At 33.7% G+C, this 12178-nt stretch overlaps 1 protein-coding gene across 2 annotated transcripts; it reads left to right on the forward strand.

The window, feature by feature from the left end:
* LOC105170736 (P-loop NTPase domain-containing protein LPA1 homolog 2) lies at positions 4686-11411 on the forward strand. 2 transcript variants are annotated; one of them, XM_011091635.2, is made up of 8 exons: positions 4686-5079; positions 5234-5413; positions 6322-6647; positions 8209-8290; positions 8913-9326; positions 9423-10154; positions 10383-10493; positions 10722-11411. In XM_011091635.2, exons 2-8 carry the CDS (start codon positions 5243-5245, stop codon positions 11145-11147), a joined length of 2262 nt encoding a protein of 753 aa, XP_011089937.1. In that variant the 5' UTR covers positions 4686-5079; positions 5234-5242; the 3' UTR covers positions 11148-11411. The 2 variants fall into 2 exon arrangements, with proteins under 2 accessions (XP_011089937.1, XP_011089938.1); XM_011091636.2 differs by having other exon boundaries at positions 10731-11411.

Consider the following 12178-nt stretch of genomic DNA (forward strand, 5'->3'; position numbering starts at 1 on the left):
ATTGAGAGAAAAAAAAATTATAATTATGAGGTTATTAAAAAATATTGAAATTACTTTTCTGATCAATTTTTTTCTTTGAAAGAAATAAATGAAATAAGAGTAATTTTAGGTATTCAAAAAATAGTACGATCATTTTTTTTAATAATAATATAGATTATAATTTAAAAATTATTATAAATCAATATTATTCCTCGTGATTAGACAAAATAAAAGAAAATTTTTAATTTTGATCATAATCCATCATCATTTTTCATTGTTCTATAAGTTACATGTCTCGATCTATTACTTTCAATTATGGAAAAAATATTGTGAGATGATACTTGGTCAATCTCGAATTTATTCCCATTTTATTCTTGGAAATAGAAAAATTGAATTTTTTCCTCTTAAGATAATGTTTTCAATTTAAGGAATAATTTGATGTACTGTCTGTAAGTGCTATTTTTAAAAATAAAAACACCAAATTCTGTAAAAATATATACAATTTTCTTTAAAAAAAATGTGTTAACTCAAAATAAAATAATGATTTTGGAATAAGCTGATCATGATACAGGTCTTCTCTATTCAGCTAAGAATACGTTAGCTATAATTTAAAATTCGGGTTCACACGAAACTTACCTAACAAAAGCGTGGGAAGAAAGATGAAAATTAGGGCACATTGTATTGACATTTTCTAAAATTAGGTCTAAATTCGCATATTTTATTTTTATTTATTTTTATAAAATTACGACTACATCCCTTTATGTTATAGTTGTAATTACAGTTACACTTTCTATTAAAATGCAAAATTTATGCAAACACATCCCGAAAAACATTACACCAACACCTCTCCGGGGGTGTTGTTGTAACTTTGTAGAACACATGAAGTATTTGAGTAATTTGACTTAACCTCAGGGGGTGTCAATGTAATTTATCCTAAAAGTTAAAAACCTTAAATAAGAAAGAAAAAAACTTACTTGACATTAGTTTTTGAACAAGGTGAATTTCATAGTTATGTTTAAAATGCACCAAAATTAGCTATTCAAGGTGCTCAAACTTTATCAATTAGTATATCGAGATCCTTAGATTATGTATAATTATACAAAATTCTTCTACTCATTATAGAATTATAAATACATGTACGTTTTAAAATATCAAAATTATTTCGAAGACAAAAACTTACAAATAAATTACATTTACACCCTCCAAAAGAATATATTTGTAATTCTATAAAAGATACATAGTATTAACGTAATTATTTTCCGAAAGATACTACGTCGAAGCGACCTCGTTCTGAATAGTCTTGCCTGTGACGGACAATTACAAAAGTCAAATGTAAAATGTTGGGGGGTGGGGGGTTGAGATTTTAATATGGCATATCATATCCAGCAACCTTAATCTGCGTGCCCGCGCCGAGCGAGCGGGGTTGATGGACCAGGTTGCTGGCTGCTTCGCTTTTGTTTTCACAGTTACGCGTCTGTCCGGGGCCACGGTTTCAGGCTTCCCACGTGCGCTTTTACGCCTCAGCTTCCTTCGTTTTGATTTATTTTGGCATCACCACTTGCTTTTTTTTTTCTAACATCAGTCGTTCGATGCGTGTGTAATTTAAATTTTTATTATATCTATATTTTTTTATATATATATTTTAACTCTTTTTTTCAATCCTGTTTGTAGAAATGATCATTTTATGTAAGAATAAATATGCTTGAGGGTATTATATATGAAAAGAGTGTTTGGTGTGAGTTTTTAGGGTTATCTTATAAGATATTTGTAAATTTATAAGATGTTGAAGAGTGGTGATTCATAAATATTTTAAAAAATGAGCTTATAAGTTTTGGAGTTTATAATTTTTTTTTTAAAAAAAAATGTAAGGAGCTGTGTTCTAATTTTAAAGGGATAATTACATCAATACATTATGAGATTTGGCCTAATTATAAATACATTCCTATTAGATTGAAAATTACAATTAACCTACTTAAAGTTTGTTCCCCTTATATTTAACTTTATTCGGAAGGGTTTCGATGAATTTTATATGTTAACATTCAAATAATGCTTCTCATAAGTATTTTACTGTAATTTGACATTTATTTCAAACTAAAATGTCTTTCAGGACCAAAATTTGGATAAAGCATTTACTTTTCCGGTGTCCCACTACTTTAATGTACAAATTGTCGGTGACAAAGAATAAAAGACAACTAAATATGACAGTATGAGGGTGATGATACAGACAGATGGAGAGAAGAAACAAAAAATAAGTGTAGGACGTTATTATTTATTTTGGTCATTTCGCTATTTTTTTCTTTCTCTTCTTGTTTGAATAGAGAAATGGTATTTAAGTAACTTTACACTTTTTTTAAATAAATTGAAGAAGCACTTGAGCGTAATCTAAGAAAAAAAATAAGATTCACGAAAACTTAAAATCTCTTATTATAATATGAGAAAGAGAAGAATGTTTAAGCTCGATACCTTGATCATGAATTGTCAATCCTTTTAACTTTAGGATTATGACGAGAGATTAAACAAAAACTTAAGCTTGAAAGAGATCCCTTGGGATGTTATTACAATCTAACAATGATAATTGACAAGTGACTCAAAATCTTAATCATTGAAATCACAAATAAGTTGAGAAAGATTGAGATTTCAAATTCCTGGAGAGCTAGTTATAGTCGGAGAAAGATTTCCAAATCGATTGAGATTTCGTTATAATCCTCAAAGGATCACAGGCTTGAGATCAACTTCTATTAAATTCGAAATTCCTTGGAACCACAAAAGTAATTTGAGAAATAGTAAAGTTCAAGATCTCCAAATTTGATTACAATTTGAAAAAAGGTTACCAACTTGAAATGCACCAAGAGAATAAGCGACCCTAGTCAGTAAGTCCGATGTTTTTACCTTCCTTTTATTTTGTTGTATCTTTCAAATGAGGATTAAAACTGATTTTCTAACTCTCTTTGGAACTCAAATCCATCATATATTTTTCATAAAAACAAGGCGCCATATTGGGCTATTTAATCGTCCATTAGGGCATATGTTTCACTTTAACCAGTAAATATGTCAAAATAAGCAAAGTAATTGGAATATCTTTTCAAATAAACGTGAAATAATTTGTCCCGACACGATTTTTCAGGAAAAAGAAGACCAAAAATTCAAAATTCACGCCTTAATTTAAGAAGGTGAACGAAATTACAACTTCAAATCGCATCGAATTTTACGCTGTCCAAGAGCTTTTCACTCAGATCTCCTCGTGTTATATTTGGATAATTTGTTTTTAATAATATTTTTACTTATTTCAAGAAATACTATATATTCTATATTTTATATTTATTTTTCTTCACTTTGCTTGAGAAGAACACGGATCATTGAATATTGGTGGTTGAAGCCATCATTGTACTAGAATAAGTGAAGTATCATTTGTAGGGACAGAATTTGACCACAGGTCACAAAATCAAACCACTATCCCTATATATATTTTACCCTATATTTCCCCAATTTTAATGCATGAATTATCATTTTTAATAATATATCTTTGCAAAAATTATGTTAAAATAAACTAAAATAAAATAAATTCAAGGCTTCTCAATCTAAACGCGAGAAAGCTTGAGGGAGATAATTTCTTACACAATGATGCAAATGTAATGCAACTCATCGTATAATATTTTGTATATCTATTTTATTTCTTGAAATAACAAAGATCATTGAAATATACTCTATAATAAAAGCAATCGCAACCATGATATACATGACTTATTCAAATTTCCAAATGAGGAAACTTGTAGTTGGTAATTATCAGATTCTTGTGGTGAAAAATTAATATAAGTTAGGAAACTCTTATAAATAGGGTGATTGTAGTTAACTTGGGCAACGCTTAGTTCTCGGCCATTTTGTGTTAACCAATTACAATTATATCATAAATTTCAATACCAAGAATCAATATACGTCAATTGTTAATATCAAATATGTATAATCAATCAATAACTATTATTACAATGGACGAATAACTATTATTAAATTAAATTAATACCTTATACATAATTGAAATTCAAATCCATAGTAGACGTCAACTTCGTCAATTAAATTAGATTTTATTTACATTTACGACCATTTCAAAATTAAACTAAATAAAGGTGGTTGTTGCGTGTTTGAATCTTTTCGGAAAAGTGAAAAATTTGCTACAAGGTTGCCAGTTTTTGAGGTACAAACTATTGACTCCACTTACAAAGGTTACATATACTTTGATTTAGTCATTGTCACAATTTTGTCATGTACCCACAACGTGTTGTAAGAATTTTTTATTTGATTCAAAAATAAAAAATTAAATTATTATATATAAATTGAATCCAACCAATTAAAATTTATATATGTTTTATAGTTAGAGATATATAATTAATTTCATGTAAGAATGTAATATTAATTTAGTTATTTTTCCCATATTTTAATTTATTATTTCATTTTTCAGTAGATTATTCTTTTCAGTGTTACGAATTCAACAAGTAAATTGACGGTTTTTATTTAATGAAAGAATAATACAATTAAATTTAATAAGTATTTTATAATTTTATATTTTAAAAAATTAAGCACACGCATCGGGTACGGGTAAATGTAGAAGATGGATAGAATTTTCAGCATATTGCAATCCAACCCCTGAAGTTCCTCTATATTATGGGAAGGTCCTTTTCAGTGTTTCTTTTATATATTCGCTAGAATCCAAACACAAAGTGCAGGTTTAGCACAAACTTTGGACCATTATCTTCTGCCGAAATTACCAGCCCTGCCACTCGTCCTTCGTTATCTAGTATAAATACCCATACCTCTCCCTCCCCGTAATTTGACCCATGGTTTAGACCCAATCCTGTCATTTTATAAGGTTTTTCGCACCCGCCGTTTTATACAGATTGAGGGACGACTCGTGGAGGCCCAGAAGGTGTGATGCGTGGAACCTCGTGGCGGTGCCAATGGCCGGATCGCCTCGGAAATGGCGTCGTTGTCCTCCTCCTCCCCTGTTAAATCTCCATTTGAATGTTTTTCTGTGTAATTGTAGCTGGATCAGTTCGTAGAACCCTAGCCGGACGCTTGAAGACATTTCCGTCGATTTGTGTTCTCCAGGTCTGGTTTCCTTGTTTTGCCTACCTGCATTGCGGTTAATGGCTAGTGATTCTTATGTTTTGTTTTTCGATTGTGGAGGATGGGGTTTTCGTTGATTTCGTATTTTTGGGCTGTATTGTTTTGAATTGGATTATTGTGCATGTGAATGTTGTAGGTTTGAGGAATGGCGGCGTCGGAGGGGGTGGCAAAGCTGCTGTACATAATAGTGGTGGACGATGACTCTGCACTGGCGGTAGCACCGGAGAAGAAGGGTTCGGCATCGTTTCGATACACGCGTTCCCTTCTCCAGAGTACTCTGCAACTCATGGGTTGCAAGGCTCGACATGCGTTTAAGGTGTCTCTGATCTTGTTCTCAATTTCCTTCTTGAAATATCTTCTCTAAAATATTTTTTCATATCCTTTTTTAGTATATAAGAGTATGCATCTGTATTTTTACTTACATGCACGTCCTTAAAGATGCTTGAGTTGTCCGTGCGTTCGCGTCGCTAGTAGTATGTACCGGACACTGGTGGTTTTGTTGATGATACAGAGAATCCTGAATCTTAGAATATAGAATTGGGTTTTTTTTTGCTTGCTTGTTGATTTTTGTGCTCTTAACGATCTTGATCTGCAATTTTTTCTGCACTCTTGTTTTCATAGTAGCGATGACGGTGGCCATCTGTTGTTCTGACTTCTACATTGGTTCAGTAAATTCAAGTTTTGTGATGTTTGAGTAATATTGCAATACGGAAAACCATTTCCTTCTTTGTTTTTGAAGATAGTGAAATAATGCTGCATGTTTGGTTATAATTTATAAACTTACCCGTGGCTGAAATTTGAACATCTTCATCTCTTGTTTGCAACCTATTTTTAGTAGAATTAAAGTTATCTGTTTCTGGTTCTGGTCTCTGCATTCCCCTGTGGATCCAAACTCTCACTTCAATTAATATTTGACTCAAGAGTAATTGTGTTTTTTTAATAAGTTGAATCCTAGAACTAATCGGTGTCTCCTTATATCTAAACAATTTGTTAAATTTATACAAAAGACTTAGACTGCATTTACTACAAGCTCATCTTCTTGTTTCTTTTCATTTTTAAACAGAAAAATTGCAGTACCTTATGCGTCTCTACTCTACGTACACCTATATCTTCTGCTTGTCAAAAAACCTGCATTTGAGTTAATGCATCATTTGCAAGTTGTATTACGGCGTCTTGTACTTCCATCATTAGTTCTTTCTGATTTTGAGGCCTGTTTCCGTTCAGATTAGTCAAAGGGTATTCGAAATAATGAGAAGTGAAAGCTTTATGGTGAAGATGGCTTCAGATTCTGTAAATGTGCCACCAAAGGATGCTAAAATATACCCCCAAAGGGAGACTGAATGCTGTACTCATGCCAGCTTGGACGAAGCTGGTATTGATAATTTATCTCGCGGGGCTGATAAGACAAAAACCAGAACATTTGAATTGTACAAGAGACTCACAACTGTGATTGTTGGAAGGACACCTTTTCTAGATGTTGTTTGTGATGCTCTCTCAGAGTACAAGTATGTGGGGCCAAATCAGAGGGCTGATCTAGTCTTAGCTTGCAGGTATAGTTGGGTTACATGCACATCAAAGAGTATATTTGATTTTATGGGTTAAATGTGCAAATTACATGATGTAGTTCATAATGGTTGTCTTTTGCACCTTTATCATCATATGGCTGATGGCCATGTTTTTACAACTTGTTCTATATGATCTTGTACGGTTATTGCCTCATTATATCAATATTCCCTTTCATTTGTAGTTGTTATATCTTGGAAACAAAAGTTTGAGAACAAGTGATAATCTAGATCCATGGATTCAATCCCTTGTTGAATTCTATACCTGATGATTGTTCTCAATTCTCTTACTGCAGATGGTAGATAATCATATTGGAGATGTTTACGAGGTTTTGTGTAACTTAATTGTAATAGAAAGTATTGACATGTCATGTTTTTGTTGTTCCCTTTTATTTCAATCGAGGTGCTTATAGGGAATGCTTGGTGCAATAGTAATGCATTTTGGAGCTATAGACCGTGCGTGGAATTAAGTATTCCTTCCTGGCAGTTTTTCATCGCCCTTGACTTAAGAAAAATTAACAAGCCTTAGCAGCGCACAGCAGCTACCTTTTTATTGAGAAGATCTTTTATTGCAGGAAAATAGTAACTTAATTGCTCAAGATTTACAAGGTGATTACATGAAATCAATTTCTACTTTTTTTGGTTCATGTCACTGTCTTTACCTGTTTTTATGTTATAGTTACTAAACAAATAGTCCCAGATAATAATTACATGATCAAAAGAGCTAGGAATGAGATCCCTTTACTAATAAACTATGAACTTCCCAGGAGGGAATTTTATCCTTTACTCTTTGCTTGTATAACTTTTCCCTTGTTTCTAGTTTGTTACTGTCTCTTAAGGGTTTGATAAAAATGTAGGTTTTGTCTCAGGTTCGGAAAATGCACTAGTAACCAGGATGTTATTACCCATTTTCGCCTTATAACTTGCTACTTCTTGGAAGGGCACATCAACCGGAAATTAGAGAGGAGTTCTTTCTAGACTTCAGTGCTGGTGTGAATTTTATGTTGGATAAGTAGGGCATTTCATTAGGTTGCCTGCAAAGTAATTTAATGAAAGGTAGAATTTTTTTACCCTGAAAAATAGTGAGTTTTCTCCATAGGTATGGTACCTAGTATACTACCGCTTTCCAGAACAAGTCAACATGAAACATTCTAGGCCAAATTTGTAGTTGGACTGAGAAATCAAATTGATTTCTGGAGTATGGTTGATGAAGCATTGCTCGAGGCAACTCTTGAGCAATGTTAATCTGATGCTTTCACAATTATGCCGTTCCTTGTCAATTGTCTAAGAAGTATCCATTTATGGCTTTGCAGTACCTATTTCAGTCCTTAGAATTTTGTATCATCTATTTGCTCTCTGTTAGTGAACACCATGAGACAGAGACCTTGAGCTATTCCAGGTTGATGGACACAGTTCCACTGACTTCTAAGCTGAATACATAATGGTGGTTTTTCCCTTTGCTTGCTGCCTCATGTGTTGCTTAGTAATTGTGTCTTTAGAATGTTAGGATTTGTTGTTTCGTTTTCTAAGTCTCTGCCTGTTATTTCAGAATTCGGGAAAGAAAGGAATCTGTGACTGTGCTACTCTGTGGCACAAGTGGCTGTGGAAAATCTACCTTGTCTGCCTTGCTGGTGGGTTCTCTCTTTCACGTTTTCCTGACTTCGTTTTAGTTTCTTTGTTTGTTTGGTTTTCTTTTAACTGTGCTTGTACCTTCCGTAAAATTTTTGAACCATTTATGGTAATACAGTTATCTATGTGACTTGGTGAGACAATAATTTAACTTCTTTTCTGTTTATAAGTGTTGAATGCTGTTATCATAATTTTCTCCTGAAATTGTTTTAACTAGAAGATTAAAGTTTTCTCATGAAGATATAGTTACAATATGATATGCAACATCAAATATGTTAAATTTGCATTTTGAATCTTGAGGTTTTACTTTCTATGGTTATATCCTCCTGATTGTCTTTCTATGACTTGATTCATGGTGGTTGTGGATTTCATTTCTTATCTCAGCTGCAATTTTGGGTATTCCATTGTTCTAAATTACTATTAAAGAGGTTAAGCAAATGATAGTATTTCTGTAGAGATGATACTTCTATCTAGTTCATGCACCCCTGCCGATGCATGGGGAATTTCTCCCCTTGTTTGAGTTGTGTAAAATTAATTGCAATGAAAATTTCTTGCTGTACTAGGCTTGTAATATTGATTCTGGACATGTTTGGTCCTATTTAAATTGGATATTTATTATTGCAGGGTAGTAGGTTGGGTATTACAACTGTTATATCTACCGACTCAATTCGCCATATGATGAGGAGCTTTGTCGGTGAGGAACAAAATCCTTTACTCTGGGCTTCAACTTATCATGCCGGCGAACATTTAGATCCAGTTGCAGTTGCAGCAGCAAAGGCCAAAAAGAAGGCTAACAAATCAGCTGGCGTCTCTGCTGCGTCACTAGCTAAGGACGAAGTGGTTAGTAATTCAACATATGGAAAATCTGATGGCAGTTCAACCACCAGTGATCTGCCTAGCCTAAAGCAGATGGCAATAGAAGGATTCAAAGCACAGAGTGAGATGGTAATTGACAGCCTTGACCGGTTGATAACTGCATGGGAAGAAAGAAAAGAATCAGTTGTGGTGGAGGGGGTCCACTTGAGTCTCAATTTTGTGGTAATAATCATTCTACAGGTTCTGAGATATTTGTGTGAATGTAAATGACTGAGATTTCTTGTGATCTGACTTTTCCGCAATTCTTTTTTCATGCAGATGGGGCTCATGAAAAAACATCCTTCAATTATACCATTCATGATTTACATTTCAAGTGAGGGGAAGCACTTGGAAAGATTTGCTGTTCGTGCCAAGTACATGACGCTAGACCCTGCTAGAAACAAGTATGTTAAATATATACGGAATATAAGGACAATACAGGAATATCTCTGCTATCGAGCAGATAAGCATCTGGTGCCAAAAATAAACAATACGAATGTTGATAAGAGTGTAGCAGTAATTCATGCAACGGTTTTCAGCTGCCTGAGAAGGCGTGAGGCTGGAGAGCATCTTTATGATCCAATCACAAACACCGTTTCTGTTGTTGATGAGGAGTATAGGAATCAGTGTGCTGCCAATTCGTTGAGCTCCAAGGGAATGTTTCAGTTGATCCAGAGGCAAGGTTCCTCACGACAGTTGATGGCACTTTTGAATGATGATGGTTCTGTTGCAAAAGCATGGCCAGTTGACATTATAGATTATAATGGCAAGCCTATTGTGGCCCATCCTACAGGGCATGGACTCGGGACACCTATGTATGGACCATTGCAGATAGGTAAAGCAGAACCTGTTAACTTGCAGTTTGGTCACTTTGGGATTAGTGCTTGGCCCGGCGATGCTGGGGGAACAAGTCATGCGAGCAGTATCGATGATTCGAAGTGTTCAACTGAAAGTGGTAGCAGATCGTGCTCCAGCTCTCCAAGAATCTCTGGTGATGGGCCTTCGAAAGAGGTGAGTTTGGAACTGTCATTGACTTGGATTTCCTGTATGGTTGAGATTGGAATCTGTCGAAGTGAGAGTCAATTATAGTGAAACTTTATGCATCATTATATCTTTTAGAGTATTTGCACGGTTAGGACCTTGAACTTTAGCCTAGAGAAATTTGAAATCGGTAATGGTGATTACTACCCGGTCCACATTTACCCATTTTTATATTTGGCATCTTCCTGGTTTTTGCAGCTAAAGGAAGAACATTCTGTGCATGGTAGTGATGAAGAGGAGGTTGATGATTCTGTGGAGTCAGACAGTGATGAGTATTTTACTGATGCGTCGAAGCACCTAGATGAAGAGGTAAGGACATTTATGCTTGTATAATATATATTGGTACAATATGTTTAATATCATGTATGTTTATTTCCAAAGTACATACGAGGGACACACTATAATTTTATGTATTTAGCTACTGGATAGCACAAATGGGTGATGTATGTTTATATTAGATCTGGCTAATGTGATTCATATACCTAGAAAGGGTTTTTTGCTTTTGCTACTGGGTAATGAAAAGTTATTAATTGCTAGTTTTTTCAGTTGGAAGGCTCTGTGGATGAGGAATTGACAAAATCAGATGATGAGTATGACGATCTTGCTGTGGAGGATATCCAAGACAGTGATTATAAGTCTGGCGATGATGAAGAGTTGAACATTGAAATGGAGTACAAGGAAGCGTTATCTGTTCCAAGAGAGCAACTGGATAGAGAAGGCCTCCATGGAGGGAATTACCAAAAAAATCTTGACCTCTTCCAGAGAATGAAAAATGACCCTCTATCTGGGTCAGGGTCGGGGTCAGTGTCACTGATGCGTTCTATCACCACTCCCCCTAGAGAGAAAAACGATAAAAGATCTCGGTATTACAGATCAAGAAAACGTTCACAGAGCATACCAGCCTTCAGGGACCACGCAGCACTCATAAATGCTGCAATCATCCAAGAAGCACCATTGGGGTAGTGGTGTGCAATTTTGTAGCATGGACTATGCTGCTAAACTGTTAGTAACTGTGTCTCTTGTACAAAGGTTTTCAGGTAGTCTCTCTTTCTCTCTCTGTGTGTCTCTTTTTCTCTCTCTCAAGTTTGGATGGAAGATTTGTAAGATGCTTTTGTCAAGAACACTTGGCAGTCTAATCTGTTGATGTAGTTTGTTGTAGACGGGGGCTGCTGTTTTACTAATGCTGATAATTGGCATTCTACTAAATTTGACCTTATATTCCTCAAATTTATTGGTTGTTTGGGTGATCTTAAAAACATTTTATACGAGCATATGAGATTCTATAAAGTGTAAAAGATGCTATTTTTTAAGTTGTAAAAATATCTTATACAATGTATAAGCGGAAAAGCAGCCTTTTAATCTCCAAATTTTATGAGATTCTATAAAGTGTATGAGCAGCTATAATGTATTGACCTTCCAAAAAATTATCCCATATAGTGTTATATACGGTCACGGCTCATACAAAGTATTTGTATGTTTGAAAACATAAAATAATAAAAAATAACACAGTGTTGGAAATGCTACGGACACATTTGTTGGCGTGCCTGATATATTTCGGAGGTGTGTTCGACATATTTCAATTTCTTTTATATTTCAAAATATTTTGTATTGTCTTATGAAAAAAGTAAAGATTTTAGGCTTAATAAGAAAAAATTAATTTAGTCCTTTCACATTAAAAGTATTAGGATGAACTTTTTAAAAATTTGAGAGATATTTATGATAATTTAACTAACTTAAATTATAAAAAAAATTCATTATATATTTTTAAAATTAAACTGATTATGTATATTTTTGAAGCTAAGTTTGGTTAAAACTTAAAAATATAGATATATAATATGCTTATTTTATATTTTATCTTGATTTTTTATATGTATATTTTAATTTTAAGAGAAATTAAGAATAATATGATAAAAATATATATTATATATATAGTATCAATACCGTATTATGTTCTAATTTTTTATATTTTTCGTGTTGCCATATTCGTGTTGTAT

This window comes from Sesamum indicum, linkage group LG9 (assembly GCF_000512975.1).
Source record: "Sesamum indicum cultivar Zhongzhi No. 13 linkage group LG9, S_indicum_v1.0, whole genome shotgun sequence".
Classification (NCBI taxonomy): Eukaryota; Viridiplantae; Streptophyta; class Magnoliopsida; order Lamiales; family Pedaliaceae; genus Sesamum; species Sesamum indicum.